At 52.2% G+C, this 12,345-nt stretch overlaps 1 protein-coding gene across 1 annotated transcript; it reads right to left on the bottom strand.

Moving 5' to 3' along the window:
• AQP8 (aquaporin 8) lies at positions 235-10,449 on the bottom strand. The gene is given in 6 exon segments (NM_001112683.1): positions 235-309; positions 1,728-1,862; positions 4,096-4,310; positions 6,467-6,593; positions 10,034-10,287; positions 10,426-10,449. Coding segments are annotated over 6 exon segments (792 nt in total). The 5' UTR covers positions 10,438-10,449; the 3' UTR covers positions 235-260.

The following is a 12,345-nucleotide window of genomic DNA, read 5'->3' on the forward strand; positions in this document are numbered from 1 at the left end:
CAAGAAAAGCTCTTCTGCTGTGCTGCTGCCACCTCCTTCTGGGCGGCGCTGGCAACACATTCCCCAGGCTGAGGTCTCTGACGACCACAAAGGAAGTTGAAGAACCTGGCCCACCTGAGAGGCCAGGCCCAAGTCAGGTGACGCAGGTCACTTGCTCCTCGGGGGCTCTGCCCCAGCAGGAAAGGCAGAGCTGTCTTGTCTGCAGTCCAGGATGGGGCCACTGAGGGCCCTGGGGCAGCAGGAATCCCACCATCTCAGCTTCACCGTCCCTTTAGAATTAGGCGAGTTTTCCCATCTCCGATAAAGAACCTACCAAAAAAAAAAAAAAAAAAAAAAGGAGTTCCCATCATGACGCAGCAGAAACTAGGAATCATGACATTGCAGGTTCAATCCCTGGGCTCGCTCAGTGGGTAAAGGATCTGGTGTTGCCATGAGCTGTGGTGTAGGTCACAGACGTGGCTTAGTGTAGGCGGGTGGCAACAGCTCCAACTGGACCCCTAGCCTGGGAACCTCCATATGCCGTGAGTGCAGCCCTAAAAAGACAAAAAAAAAAAAAAAAAAACATTGCCCAGTGAGGTCTCTGAGTCTCCAGGAGAGACCCGGCCCTTTATCACAGGTCTCCAGGCCCAAAATTCTCACAGCCAGATCTCCCTGGGGAGAGGGAGACACTCCTCCTGCTGGGTTTCCAACCCTTTTCTGGAAGATGCCCATCTCCACCATTCTGAAAGCATCCAAGAATCATCGGTGATGCTCTCCATCAAGCCATCGGCTAAGCCAGCACCACCGATGCGCGGCGATGCAAGCAGTGTAGATCAGCCCAGCCCAGAGCCTGTCCTCTCCCAGACAGTGGGTGCTGTACCAGCTTGTATACCTGCACAACCTGGAGCAGAAAGAGTGGGGCCCCACGGATCCTCGAGGTTCACAAGAAAAGAGCTGGAGGAGGAGCCAAGCAGATAGGATCCTTCAGATAACAAGACCTACCTCTTTAGCCATTGCATAACTCCAGGGGGCACTGCTCACGTGGTGAATGTGAATGGCCTCTCCTGACATGCGTGCTCTTGGGGGCACCATTTACCTGGCTTTCTAAGTGGCTAGGCTCCCCAGAGGTGTCAGCACCCCTGCGGGGACCTATCCCTCCCCTACTTTCAGTCCATACCCTTGTTCAGGTGAGGCAGATCTCACCCCAACTCCAGGATTAGACACAGGCTCCAAACAGAGCCAATAAAGCCGCCTGGTCCCATGGCTACAGGGATTGATTCAGAGGCAGACACGGCCCAAGCTGGACCAGGCCAACCTTGAGCAGAGCAGACCCAAGACGTGTGTACGAGCTGTAGTTCTGTTTCCAGGTACTAAGCTGCTAAAATGTAAGCCTGGAGGGCCTGATGGGCATCTTTGCCTCTGCTGGAGAGCCTGTCTAAGCATGAAGCCTACACAGAGGACAGTAGAGCCTATGAGAAAGACTAAGCTCTTACAAAGTTGTTTGGGCTCCCACTGAAAGCCAGAGCTACCTGTGCACTTCTCAGTTATGGAAGCCTGTGAGTTGCCCTTTATGACAAAAGCTGTGTTCAGATGGATTTCTGTTGCTTGCAACCAGAGGTCCCAGAGCCATAATCTTTGCGTCTGAAGAAGGCTCCCTCTTCTCTTCATCAAATCCCAGTGAGACCCTAGCCCTCTAGCCCTGGATGCTCTGGAACCAGATGGGCCATGACCCCGTGTCACGGTCCTACCTGATGAGCCCTCCTACAACCAGGCTGGCCAGGAGCGGGCCCAGCCAGTAGATCCAGTGGAAGTCCCAGTAGCTGGCCACCACAGCAGGTCCAAAGGCTCGTGCGGGATTCATGCAGGCTCCAGACACAGCACCGCTGCAAACACCCAGCCACACGGGTCAGCAGAATCCCAACCAAGGACCCCCATTTCCCCCCAGTTCATTTCCCCACCTGGGCCTCACACACCACCTGGAAACCCTCTCGAAGCTACTATATCACGGGGTTCTGGGAGGTTCCAAAGAAGACACAGGTCAAGAGGTTTTTCACACTAGGAGGTAAAAGGCTTGACTCCTTCCTGGGCGGACGGTCTGCCACTCCCACAGACCCTTCTAGAGAAACGGCCAGCAAGGCGCGCCTGTTTACTGATGGCAGAAGAAGGTGGAGCTACGCCTTCTCCAAAGTCCAAATGCAAAATCTAGCAGTTGTCAGCTCTATGAACTTTGTGGTCAAGCCGACCTACATTCAACCCAGCCCAGCTGTAACCTTTGTTTAACCTGTCTGTGTTTCATTTGAGGTGAAAGTACACATCTCATCGGTTATTGTCAAGGGTGAATGAGAAAATGCATTTAGAGCCCATGTTTTGCATATTAACCACCCGCAAGTGTTTATTTCATCTAGCTGACCCGGCTGAGGCCTTTGTGGTGCTGTAAGCTGGGGGCCCAGCATCTCCCACAGAGCGACTGGTTCCCAGGATCATCCACCAAGTCCTGGTGCCTGTAACCCCACCCCATTCACTCAAGCTGGGGCCCTCTGTCAAGCCTCACGCTTCCCCTCTGAGCCTTGTCCAGGAGCAGATGCCAAATGCATGTCAGCAGGCTTGTAAGTGAAACCAAAGCCACCAGGGGGCAGCAAAGCACTACCACAACTTTGCACCTGCATTTCCCCAGCTCCCCCTCCCAAAGGAAGACAGCTGGATGGCAGAGCTGGGAAAGGCTAGGCTTGGTTCCATGTGCAAGAGAAGGAAAGGGGTTGCCCTTAGGAAGGAGATCCCTCATCTCCTTTAGCAGGGCTCTTGTCCCATATCTGTCACTTAATGTGCCACTGCCCAATGACCTTAAGTAAGTCACTTATGTCCTCTCTGAGCCTCAGTTTCCTCATATATAAAAGAGGAGAAATAATCCCCGACCCAACCGGATCTCCTTAATCCCTCTCCAAGACTGAAAGTCTCAAGATAAATGAGACCATGATAGGGACGCTCTTTGTAAGCCCGAGGCTGAAATCTGGCTGCCCACTGGCTGGATAAACAGCCTACAGAAATGTTTTGCTGATATTACAAAAATTAGAAAATTCACATTAAAATCCAGTCTTCTGAATTCCCTGGAATGAAATTAGAAGGTTTAGGAGCCCATATTCCCACATAGAAATAGCTTTTCAGAAGTGCACTGGCGGTGACAAAGGAATCTATTGACAAAACAGAAACAGACTCACAGACAGAGAACAGACTTGTTCCAGGGGCGTGGGGGGATGGACAGGGAGTTTGGGGTTGGTAGATGCAAACTATTCCATTTAGAATAGATAAGCAGGAGTTCCCGTTGTGGCGCAGTGGTTAACAAATCCGACTGGGAACCATGAGGTTTCGGATTTGATCCCTGGCCTTGCTCAGTGGGTTAAGGATCCGGCATTGCCATGAGCTGTGGTGTAGGTTGAAGACGCGACTCTGATCTGGCATTGCTGTGGCTCTGACGTAAGCTGGTGGCTATAGCTCTGATTCGACCCCTAGCCTGGGAACCTCCATGTGCCGCAGGAAGTGGCCCTAGAAAAGGCAAAAAGACAAAAAAACAAAAACAAAAACAATGGATAAGCAATGAGGTCCTACTGTACAGCACAGGAAACTATCCAGCCTCCTGGTATAGAACATGATGGAAAACAATATTTAAAAAGTAGGGAGTTCCCATCGTAGCTCAATGGTAATGAACCCAACTGTGTCCATGAGGATGCAGGTTTGATCCCTGGACTCAGTGGGTTAAGGATCCCACATTGCCATGACTGTGGTGTAGGCTGGCAGCATATATTTTATATATATATTTGATATATATACATATATAGTTTATATATATTTATATATAATATATTTTATATATATATAAAACTGGGTCACTGTTGTACAGCAAAAATTGGCACAACATTGTAAATCAACTATATTTAATAATAAAAAAAAAAGAACTGCATGGTGGTGGCCTGTGTAAATACCACAGTCCCCACCACTCCCTGCTGTCTGCCTCATGCCAGCCCACTCCCCTTGCCCCCGGACCATTTGAGTCTGTGACCTCCAGCGCTGAGCCTGGGCCCCTGCCTGAGCACTGGAGTCCCACAGCCCAGGGGCACTCACCCCGCCAGGATATCCACGGTGACAGAGAAGCCGATGGAGAATGGGGCCAGAGGACCCTGCGTCTTCTTGTTGATGGCACCCATGCACACGGCCAGCACCAGCAGTGTCGTCAGGATGATCTCTGCCACCACTGCCCCTACCACCTGCCCCGGCTCCTGGACCGTCACAAAGGCTGCCCCAGACGCATTCCAGAACCTCTCCTCAGGACTCACTGCCTGCAGAGACATGTGCTCAGCCTCAGCTGGGAGCTGAGAGGAGGGACCCTATCCTTGAAAGCTGGGAAGGGTCAAAGGCAGTCAGACATACTGGATCTGCATCCCTGCCCCACCACTTCCTGCTGTGTGGCTTTGCCTGAGCTACTGGACTTCTCTGAGCCTCATTCTGCTCATCTGTGAAAAAGAGTTAACCCAGCAGTGCCCCAGGTGGGGTGAGGCTGAAGCAGATGCCACTTAGATGACCTCTTTGAGAGCCAATACCAGCGCACCTTACTTTGACAAACTCTGCAAACACATGGCCAGCCCCCTAAAAGGCCCCTTCCAAGGGACCAAGATGAGCCCTGAACTTTAAACTCCACTGGCTTCCCAGGAAATCAGCCTTGGGGTCTTCATGGCCCCTGGGGAGGGAGGATGGCAGGGCAGACAAGCTTCTGCACCCAGGACCCTAATCTGGGCTGGGCTTTGCTGCTCCCCTGAATTTGGGCAAGGTCCTGCCTTCTCTGTGCCTCTGCTTCCTCCTCTGTGAAGTGGGGGTGATAATAATAATAATAATAACAATAATAATAATAATAATAATAGCCCCGATGGTGAGTGAGCGCCCTCTATGGACCGACACTGGCTTCAGGTGAAGCAGGACCCTCTTGAGTTGAAGGAGAGGCGTGCCCTCCACGGCTGGGCGGGGCCCTCTCCAGAAGGGCAGCTGCTGCCCCCCCACACGGGTCTCCCTTGTGTTGGACAAGCTTGCAAGAGGCCCCGCCTGAGGGCGCTTCTGGCCTCTGCTTTCCACTGAGAAGCAGTGTAGGAAGATTCTGGGCTCTGTTCTATACAGACGGGGGAACACAGGTCTCAAAGGACTGGGGGCCTGAGAAGATCAAGGCAGGGAAGACAGCAAAATGGGATTCGAGACCAAAGTCTGCAATGGGTGGTGTTTAGAGCCACAGAAGAAGCCCCGCCTGCCAAGGGCCAGGCTACCAGGGCGCCCCTCCCCCCTCCCCCCTCCCCCTTCCATCTCCCGGATCCCACCTCCCACCTCCACCCCCCCACCTCCCACCTCCCACCATCTTGAAGAGCCCCTGGTTGAGACTTAAGAAGAGCAGGAGGAAGAGAGAGAAGGGAAGAAGGAAAAAGGGAAGTCAGGCAGGCAAAGAGGGAGGAAGAAGGCCCTGCCTGGCACGAAAATCCTGTGGCTGAGAGGAAGAGCCAGCCTTCTGCTGGGATGAGAAGTCCATTGAGAATGCCCATCAAAGGAACAGTAACTCGGTTTTTTGGTTTGTTTTTCTTTTTTGGCCACCCCATGGTATATGGAGTTCGCAGGCCAGGGATCAGATCTGAGGTGCCATCGCGACCTGCGGCACAAATTTAACCTTTAACCCACTGTGCCCGGCTGGGGATGGAGCCTGAATCCTGGCGCTGCAGAGATGCTGCGGATCCCGTTGCAACATAGCGGGAATTCTCAGAGTGACTCAGTGTAAAGACAGGACGACTGGAGAACACAGAGAGGTTGGTTCAGGAATGTCTCAGGGAGAATAATCACATGCCTCCTTTACCCTCAGTGGGTATTTAGTGAGAGATGTTTGCGGAATGAATGTAAAATGAATGGAGAGTTCCCATTGTGGCTCAGCAGTAATGAACCTGACTAGTTTCCATGAGGATGCAGGTTCGATCCCTGGCCTCGCTCAGTGGGTTACAGATCCGGCACTGCCGTGAGCTGTGAGATAAGTCACAGATCTGGTGTTGCCATGGCTGCGGTGTCGGCCGGTGGCTACAGCTCTGATTCAACCCCTAGTCCAGGAACTTCCATGTGCCTCAAGTGTAGCCCTAAAAAGAAAAACAAAAAGTAAATGAAGGCATGAATGAATGAATGCAAAAAAATTAGGATTATCTGAAGCCAGAAATGGACTCAGGAAGAGAAACCTCAAGTCCTGAATTCTGCTTCCTGGTCTCTCCAGGGAGGGCTGTGTCCAGATAGGGACAGAACAGGGTGGGTTTGGAGGAAACCAAAGGCCCTTCGAGTGTCCCCTCCCCAGTAGAAACGGTTCACCCAGTCCCATTGGAAGCAACAGGAGAAGAATTGGACCGTCTCCACCCCCCCCCACTCACCCAGTAGCCCCATCAGAGCCAAAGCCCCCGGCCCAGCCCCCTTGGGCTTCACCCACCTTGGCCAAGGCGGCCCCGATCAGCCCCCCGCACAGCTGGGAGATCCAGTAGGGAAGAAGCATCGTCAGGTGGAGACCTCCGACCAGCATGGCTGCCAGGGACACCGCAGGGTTGAAGTGTCCGCCACTGTCCCCCACGAGAGCAGAAGGGGTCGTGAGGCCAAGGCCCATCCACTGTGTCCCCTCAGTCCCCCGGGAAGCCAGAGTCAACCAGGGGCTGACCCAAGCAGAACGCCCGTTTCCACTGAGGTGCCAGGTGGTGGGGCTGTGGATACAGGGGCGGCCTGGGAGGGGAGGGCAGCTCTGCCTCCTCCTGCCCCAGACCCAGGATGGCCCAGAGGAAGCATGAGACCCCGGGCTTCAAGTCCACAGCCCAAGAGGGGCATCCTGGCCCCCCTTAGAAGTAACCAGGCCCTGAGCCACAGCTCCTGATTGGTTGAACTACTCAGCCAATAAAATTCCTGTTTTTGGTCTGAAGGTGTGATTAGTATTGAGTATAAATTGAGACTAGAAGTTCATGGAAGTGGCATTGGGGATCAGGAGTGAGGTCAGAGGTTGACGATTAAGTTGGGAATTGAGGTCTGGAGTTTGGGATGTGAAGGAGAGGTAGACAAGCCGAACCTAGAGCCAAAGGGCAGGTTCCAGGTGGCTCCATTGGGCAGGCTGCATTGGTTATGGGTAAAGAGCCTGTCTTTTGACCAAGATGCTCAACCAGCCCAGGTCCCAGAGCCAGGAGGCCCCTCGGTGCCCTGCTACCCCCATGAATATCCTGTCCAATCCCACTCAGATGGAGGAGCTATCCTGAAAGGTTAGTCCCCCAGATGCCTCAGGTGCATGGAATGAACACTCCCCAGTAAGAGGGACAGTGACCCCCAGACCCCCCATGTCATCCCAGAGGTTTCGAACCCACCAATGGGCCTGCCCATCCCCAGTGGACACAAGGCATTGAGCTGAGACTGGACCGAGGACCACGGCTCTGGACACAAGGACTTGTTCTAACATGTCTGGCCCAGCCCTGTGCACAAATGGTTGAATAAAAAGGCTGGTATTTTGTTCCCATCGTGATTCGTTAAAATCTGACTAGGAACCATGAGGTTGCAGGTTCGATCCCTGGCCCTGCTTAGTGGGTTAAGGATCCGGCATTGCCGTGAGCTGTGGTGTAGGTCGCAGACCTGGCTCGGATCCCGCGTTGCTGTGGCTCTGGCATGGGCCAGCAGCTACAGCTCTGATTCGACCCCTAGCCTGGGAACCTCCATGTGCCACGAGAGCGGCCCTAGAAAGGGAAAAAAAAAAAAAAAAAAAAAAAAAAAAAAAAAAAGGCCGGTATTACAGGTAGGCAGTTTCCTGCATTGCATAAGACCTGTTTCCAGCCAGCCAGTCTGGGTTTAAACCCTAGCTTTTCCACTGAAGAGCTGTGTGACCTTGGGCAAGTTATATAACCCATCTGTGCCTCCGTGATCCCGACCTCATAAAGGCTGTTGCAAAGATCACTGATGATCACCTACATGGGAAAAGAATCTGAAAAAGAATGGATGTCTGTACACATATAAGGGAATCACTTTGTGGCACAGCAGAAATGATCAAAGCATTGTAAGTCAACTATACTTCAATCAAACTTTAAAACATGAAAAGATAAGTAATGCGTGATCACACAGAGTGTTACATACATAGTACTCAGTAAATAGCTATTATTCATCTCCTCATCTAGACCATGGCCCAGAGGGAGGTTCAGGTACGTTCCCAGATCACCCAGCTAAGCAGTGACAAATGCTGCCTTCAACCCCACGCCTCGTGGAACCAAGACTGCGTTTTTTCATTCCACCTGCAGCTTCCCTTAGATGTTTAAGGAGAAATGCTAAAGTTTCTTTCCATTCCGCTTTTCAGGGAAGCAATATTTTTTTTTTTAAATGGCCGCACCTGCAACATATGGAAGTTCCCAGGCTAGGGGGTTGAACTGGATCTGCAGCTGCCGGCCTACACCACAACCACAGCAACACTGGATCCAAGTTGTATCCGTGACCTACATGGCAGCTTGTGGCAATGCTGGATCCTTAACCTACTAGTGAGGCTAGCGATCGAACCCGAATTTTCACAGACACTATGTCGGGGTTCTTAACCCACTGAGCCACAAGGAAGCTCCAGAAAAAAAGACATTTTGATTTCCCTATTCAGATCTGTTTTCTGTGCAAGATTAAGTGTAGACCAACCATGCTCTAGTTCCCCTTGCCAAGTGCCCCATCTGAGACATTCATCACTGAGGCTGGTTCTCCTGGGAGCCCACCACCTCTAGGTGGAGCCCCCATCCAGGGGAAGGCCATGCAAGAGGAGCCCCTCGGCGCCCTCCCTGCCCTGTGGTGGGTTCTTCTGCACAGCTCTGCTTCCCCTTGGGCTGGAGCGAAAACCCCGTCCCAGTGTGAACACAGCAGCCAACAGCGACTGAGCACTTGCTCTGAACAAAGCCCTTCACATCGTTTCACTCTCCCGCCTCCCCCGTGGGGTGTTGGATTTGAGCCAGACAGCTGGAATGTGCCTCCTGGCTCTGCCATGAACTTGGGATGAATTACCTGGCTTCTGTCCTTCATCGCTGGAAAAGGAGGTTAGTAACTGTACCTACTCCATGGGGTTGTTGGGAGAATGAAATGAATTGCTGTTTGCCAAGTGCTTGAATAGAAGAGTTTATGGTGGGCACTATACCTGTGTTGTCTTGGGAAGTAAGACATAGAAAATACTCTACTGGAGCTCCCGTTGTGGCACAGCAGAAACGAATCCGACTAGGAACCATGAGGTTGCCGGTTCGATCCCTGGCCTTGCTCAGTGGGTTAAGGATCCAGTGTTGCCGTGAGCTGTGGTGTAGGTTGCAGACGTGGCTTGGGTCTGGCGTGGCTGTGGCTGTGGCGTAGGCCAGCGGTTATAGCTCCGATTCGACCCCTAGCCTGGGAACCTCCATATGCATCGGATACAGCCCTAAAAAAGACAAAAAGACCAAAAAAAAAAAAAAAAAGAAGAAGAAGAAGAAGAAAAGAAAAAAGGAAAGAAAATGCTCTACTGTTCCCATTTCAAAGTGTGGATTTAAAAAGTGACCCACCCAAAGCCACAGAGCTGGCAGGCTGAAAATCAAGAATCCTAACCCAGGCAGCCTGACCCTCCAGTCTACACCCACATTGTTTTTCTTTTTTCTTTCTTTCTTTTTTTTTTTTTTTTCTTTTTAGGGCTGCACCTGCAGTACATGAAAGCTCCCAGGCCAGGGGTCGAATCAGAGCTGCGGCGGCTGGCCCACGCCACAGCCACAGCACTATCAGATCTAAGCCACATCTGCAAACCGCACCACAACCTGTGGCAACACAGGATCCCTTAACCCACTGAGTGAGACCAAGGATCGAACATGCATCCACAGGGACACCGGTTGGATTCTCAACCTGCTGAGCCACAATGGAAACGGGCCCCTCCACCCCCCCGGTCCCCAATCTTATCCACACTGCTCTTGGGCTCCTGGGCATGTGCCCAGGATCCCTGCAACAGCTCAGTCCCCAGGTTGGAACCAGGCTGAGTGCTCTGAGCTGTTCTCACCTGATGTTCCCCAGCGTGGCAATGACGAGGCCCAGGGCCAGCCCATGGGCCAGTGCCGGCTGCAGCAGCCCAGTGTCCGGCCTGTTCTCAATGACCGACAGGCAGCCGATGAAGATGAAGAGGGCCGAGCCCAGCAGTTCGACCAGGCAGGGCTGCAGGTATCGCTCATACCAGCCCTCGCGCCACCTGCCCCCCTTGCTGGGCTCCTTCACCTTGATGCCCCCAAACTCCAGGTCACACATGGAGGCAGCTGCCTGCAATTGGGAAACGGGAGAGGGACACAGGTGGGAGGGGAGCCCCCAAAGAAGCCCCCGGTGCCCTAATCTTGGATGAATTCCCAGCACCCGCTCGGATGCCCAGGCTGCAGAGGAAGAGGCTCACGGTGGACTTACCTCTGCAGACATCAGAGCTGAGGCGCGTGTGGACAGGGCTGTCACCTGAGCTGGCTGGGACACCCGCACCTGCTCTCCCGGCCAGGACTCACTTATCTCCAGGACGGGGGCTGCCAGCCCATTGCAGGCTCTGCCTCTTTTAAAGGGCTGCACAGGGTGTTGAGAAAGCAATAAGGCTCAGTGGGAGGTGGCCCTGAGGCTCAGAAAAGGAAATCTTTTTTTTTTTTTTTTTCCATCTCAACTGGGTAGGGCAAGGGGTGAGTGAGGATTGCTGAGCTTTCTGCCAACAGGAAAAGGCGTTGGTTGGCTCAGCTGTCACCTGGAGAGGGTGCCAGCTCTTCCTGGGCAGGGATAGAGGGTCCAGCTCCCCGCTCCCTGGCTCCCACGGTCACCAGGGTCCCGAGGAGACCCACCTATGTGAGTGAACATGAGGAGGGCCCCGCCAGATCGAGACCACACATGGGAAGTAAACTCATCTTCAGTGATGTTTCCAAGGGGGTCTCCTCGTATCTGAGGACCCTACACCTCCACGCGCTCAAGCGGATCAGCTGATCCAGGGCTGAGGGTGTAGACAGACGGTTGGCCCCTGAGGCAGCAGAGGCAATGGTAAAGCCTGCAGACTTTGTCAGGAGGCTGCCTGGATTTCAATCCCAGCTCCTCTGTGAAGCAGATGAATAAACTCTCTGCCCCCTTTGTTTTCTCTCCTTTGAATCATGCATAATAGTAGCGGTACCAATGACATGGGGTTCTTCTGCTTTTCATTTATGTACTTATTTTGTCCTTTTAGGGCCGCACCCTTGGCATATGGAGGCTCCCAGGCTAGGGGTCTAATCGGAGCTGCAGCCACCAGCCCACGCCACAGCCACAGCAACGCAGGATCCAGCTGCATCTGCGATCACACCCCCACTCACGGCAATGCTGGATCCTTAACCCACTGAGTGAGGCGAGGGATTGAACCCACAACCTCATGGATACAACCAGGTTCTTTACCCCTGAGCCACAGCGGAACTCCTGGTGTTGTGTAAATGAGTTAATAAAGTGCTTATGACAGTACCAGACACATGATAGGCACAATACCAGTGCCTGCTGATTTAGAACATATATTTATGTCCACTGAAATTTATTGAGCACCTACCTGCCAGGCACTGGGTTAAGCACCTTCTATGCATTTTATTTAAACGTCACAACAATGCAGTGAGGCAGCTAGTATTGTTAGAGCCATCTTACAGATGCAGAAGTGGAGATTCGGGAAATTAAACCTCCCAGGATCAATAGTTTTGTGATTGCAGAACTTGGGGGCTAAGTCACAAAAGGACAGATACTGTGTGATTCCACTGATAAGAGCTCCCCAGGGTAGTCAGATGCATAAAGACTGAAAATAGTAGGTGGCTGCCTGGGCCTGGGAGGAGGGGTGAGTGGGGCATTATTTTGGGGGGGGGCATTATTGATTAATGGGTACAGAGCTTCAGCTGGGGAAGGTGAGAAAGTTCTGGAGATGGTTGGTGGCATGGTGACACCATAATGTGACTATGCTTGATGCCATTGAACTATATACACTTAAAAATGGTTAAACTGAACAATGTTGGGTTATGTGTATTTTCCCATAATTGAAAAAAAAAAATCATGTCCACTGCTGCTTCTCTAAGGTGATGGATGGATGGATGCATGCATGGATGATGGAAAAAAGAGCTAGTTGAAAAGACAGGCAGATGGATAGATGGAAGGAAGGGAGGGAGGAAAATGGATTTTCTTGTTCATCCTTTCAAGAAATATTGAAATACCTCCTGTGAACCAGTCATTGCCCTAAGAGCTGGCAAGAAATGTGGCAGTGAACAAGACAGACAAAGATGCTCTTTAGTGCCCATAACTATGATCTGAGTGCTGTATGTATAGAGAGAGAAGTAATGCCAGGGATAAGAG

This window comes from Sus scrofa, chromosome 3, assembly GCF_000003025.6.
Source record: "Sus scrofa isolate TJ Tabasco breed Duroc chromosome 3, Sscrofa11.1, whole genome shotgun sequence".
NCBI lineage: Eukaryota > Metazoa > Chordata > Mammalia > Artiodactyla > Suidae > Sus > Sus scrofa.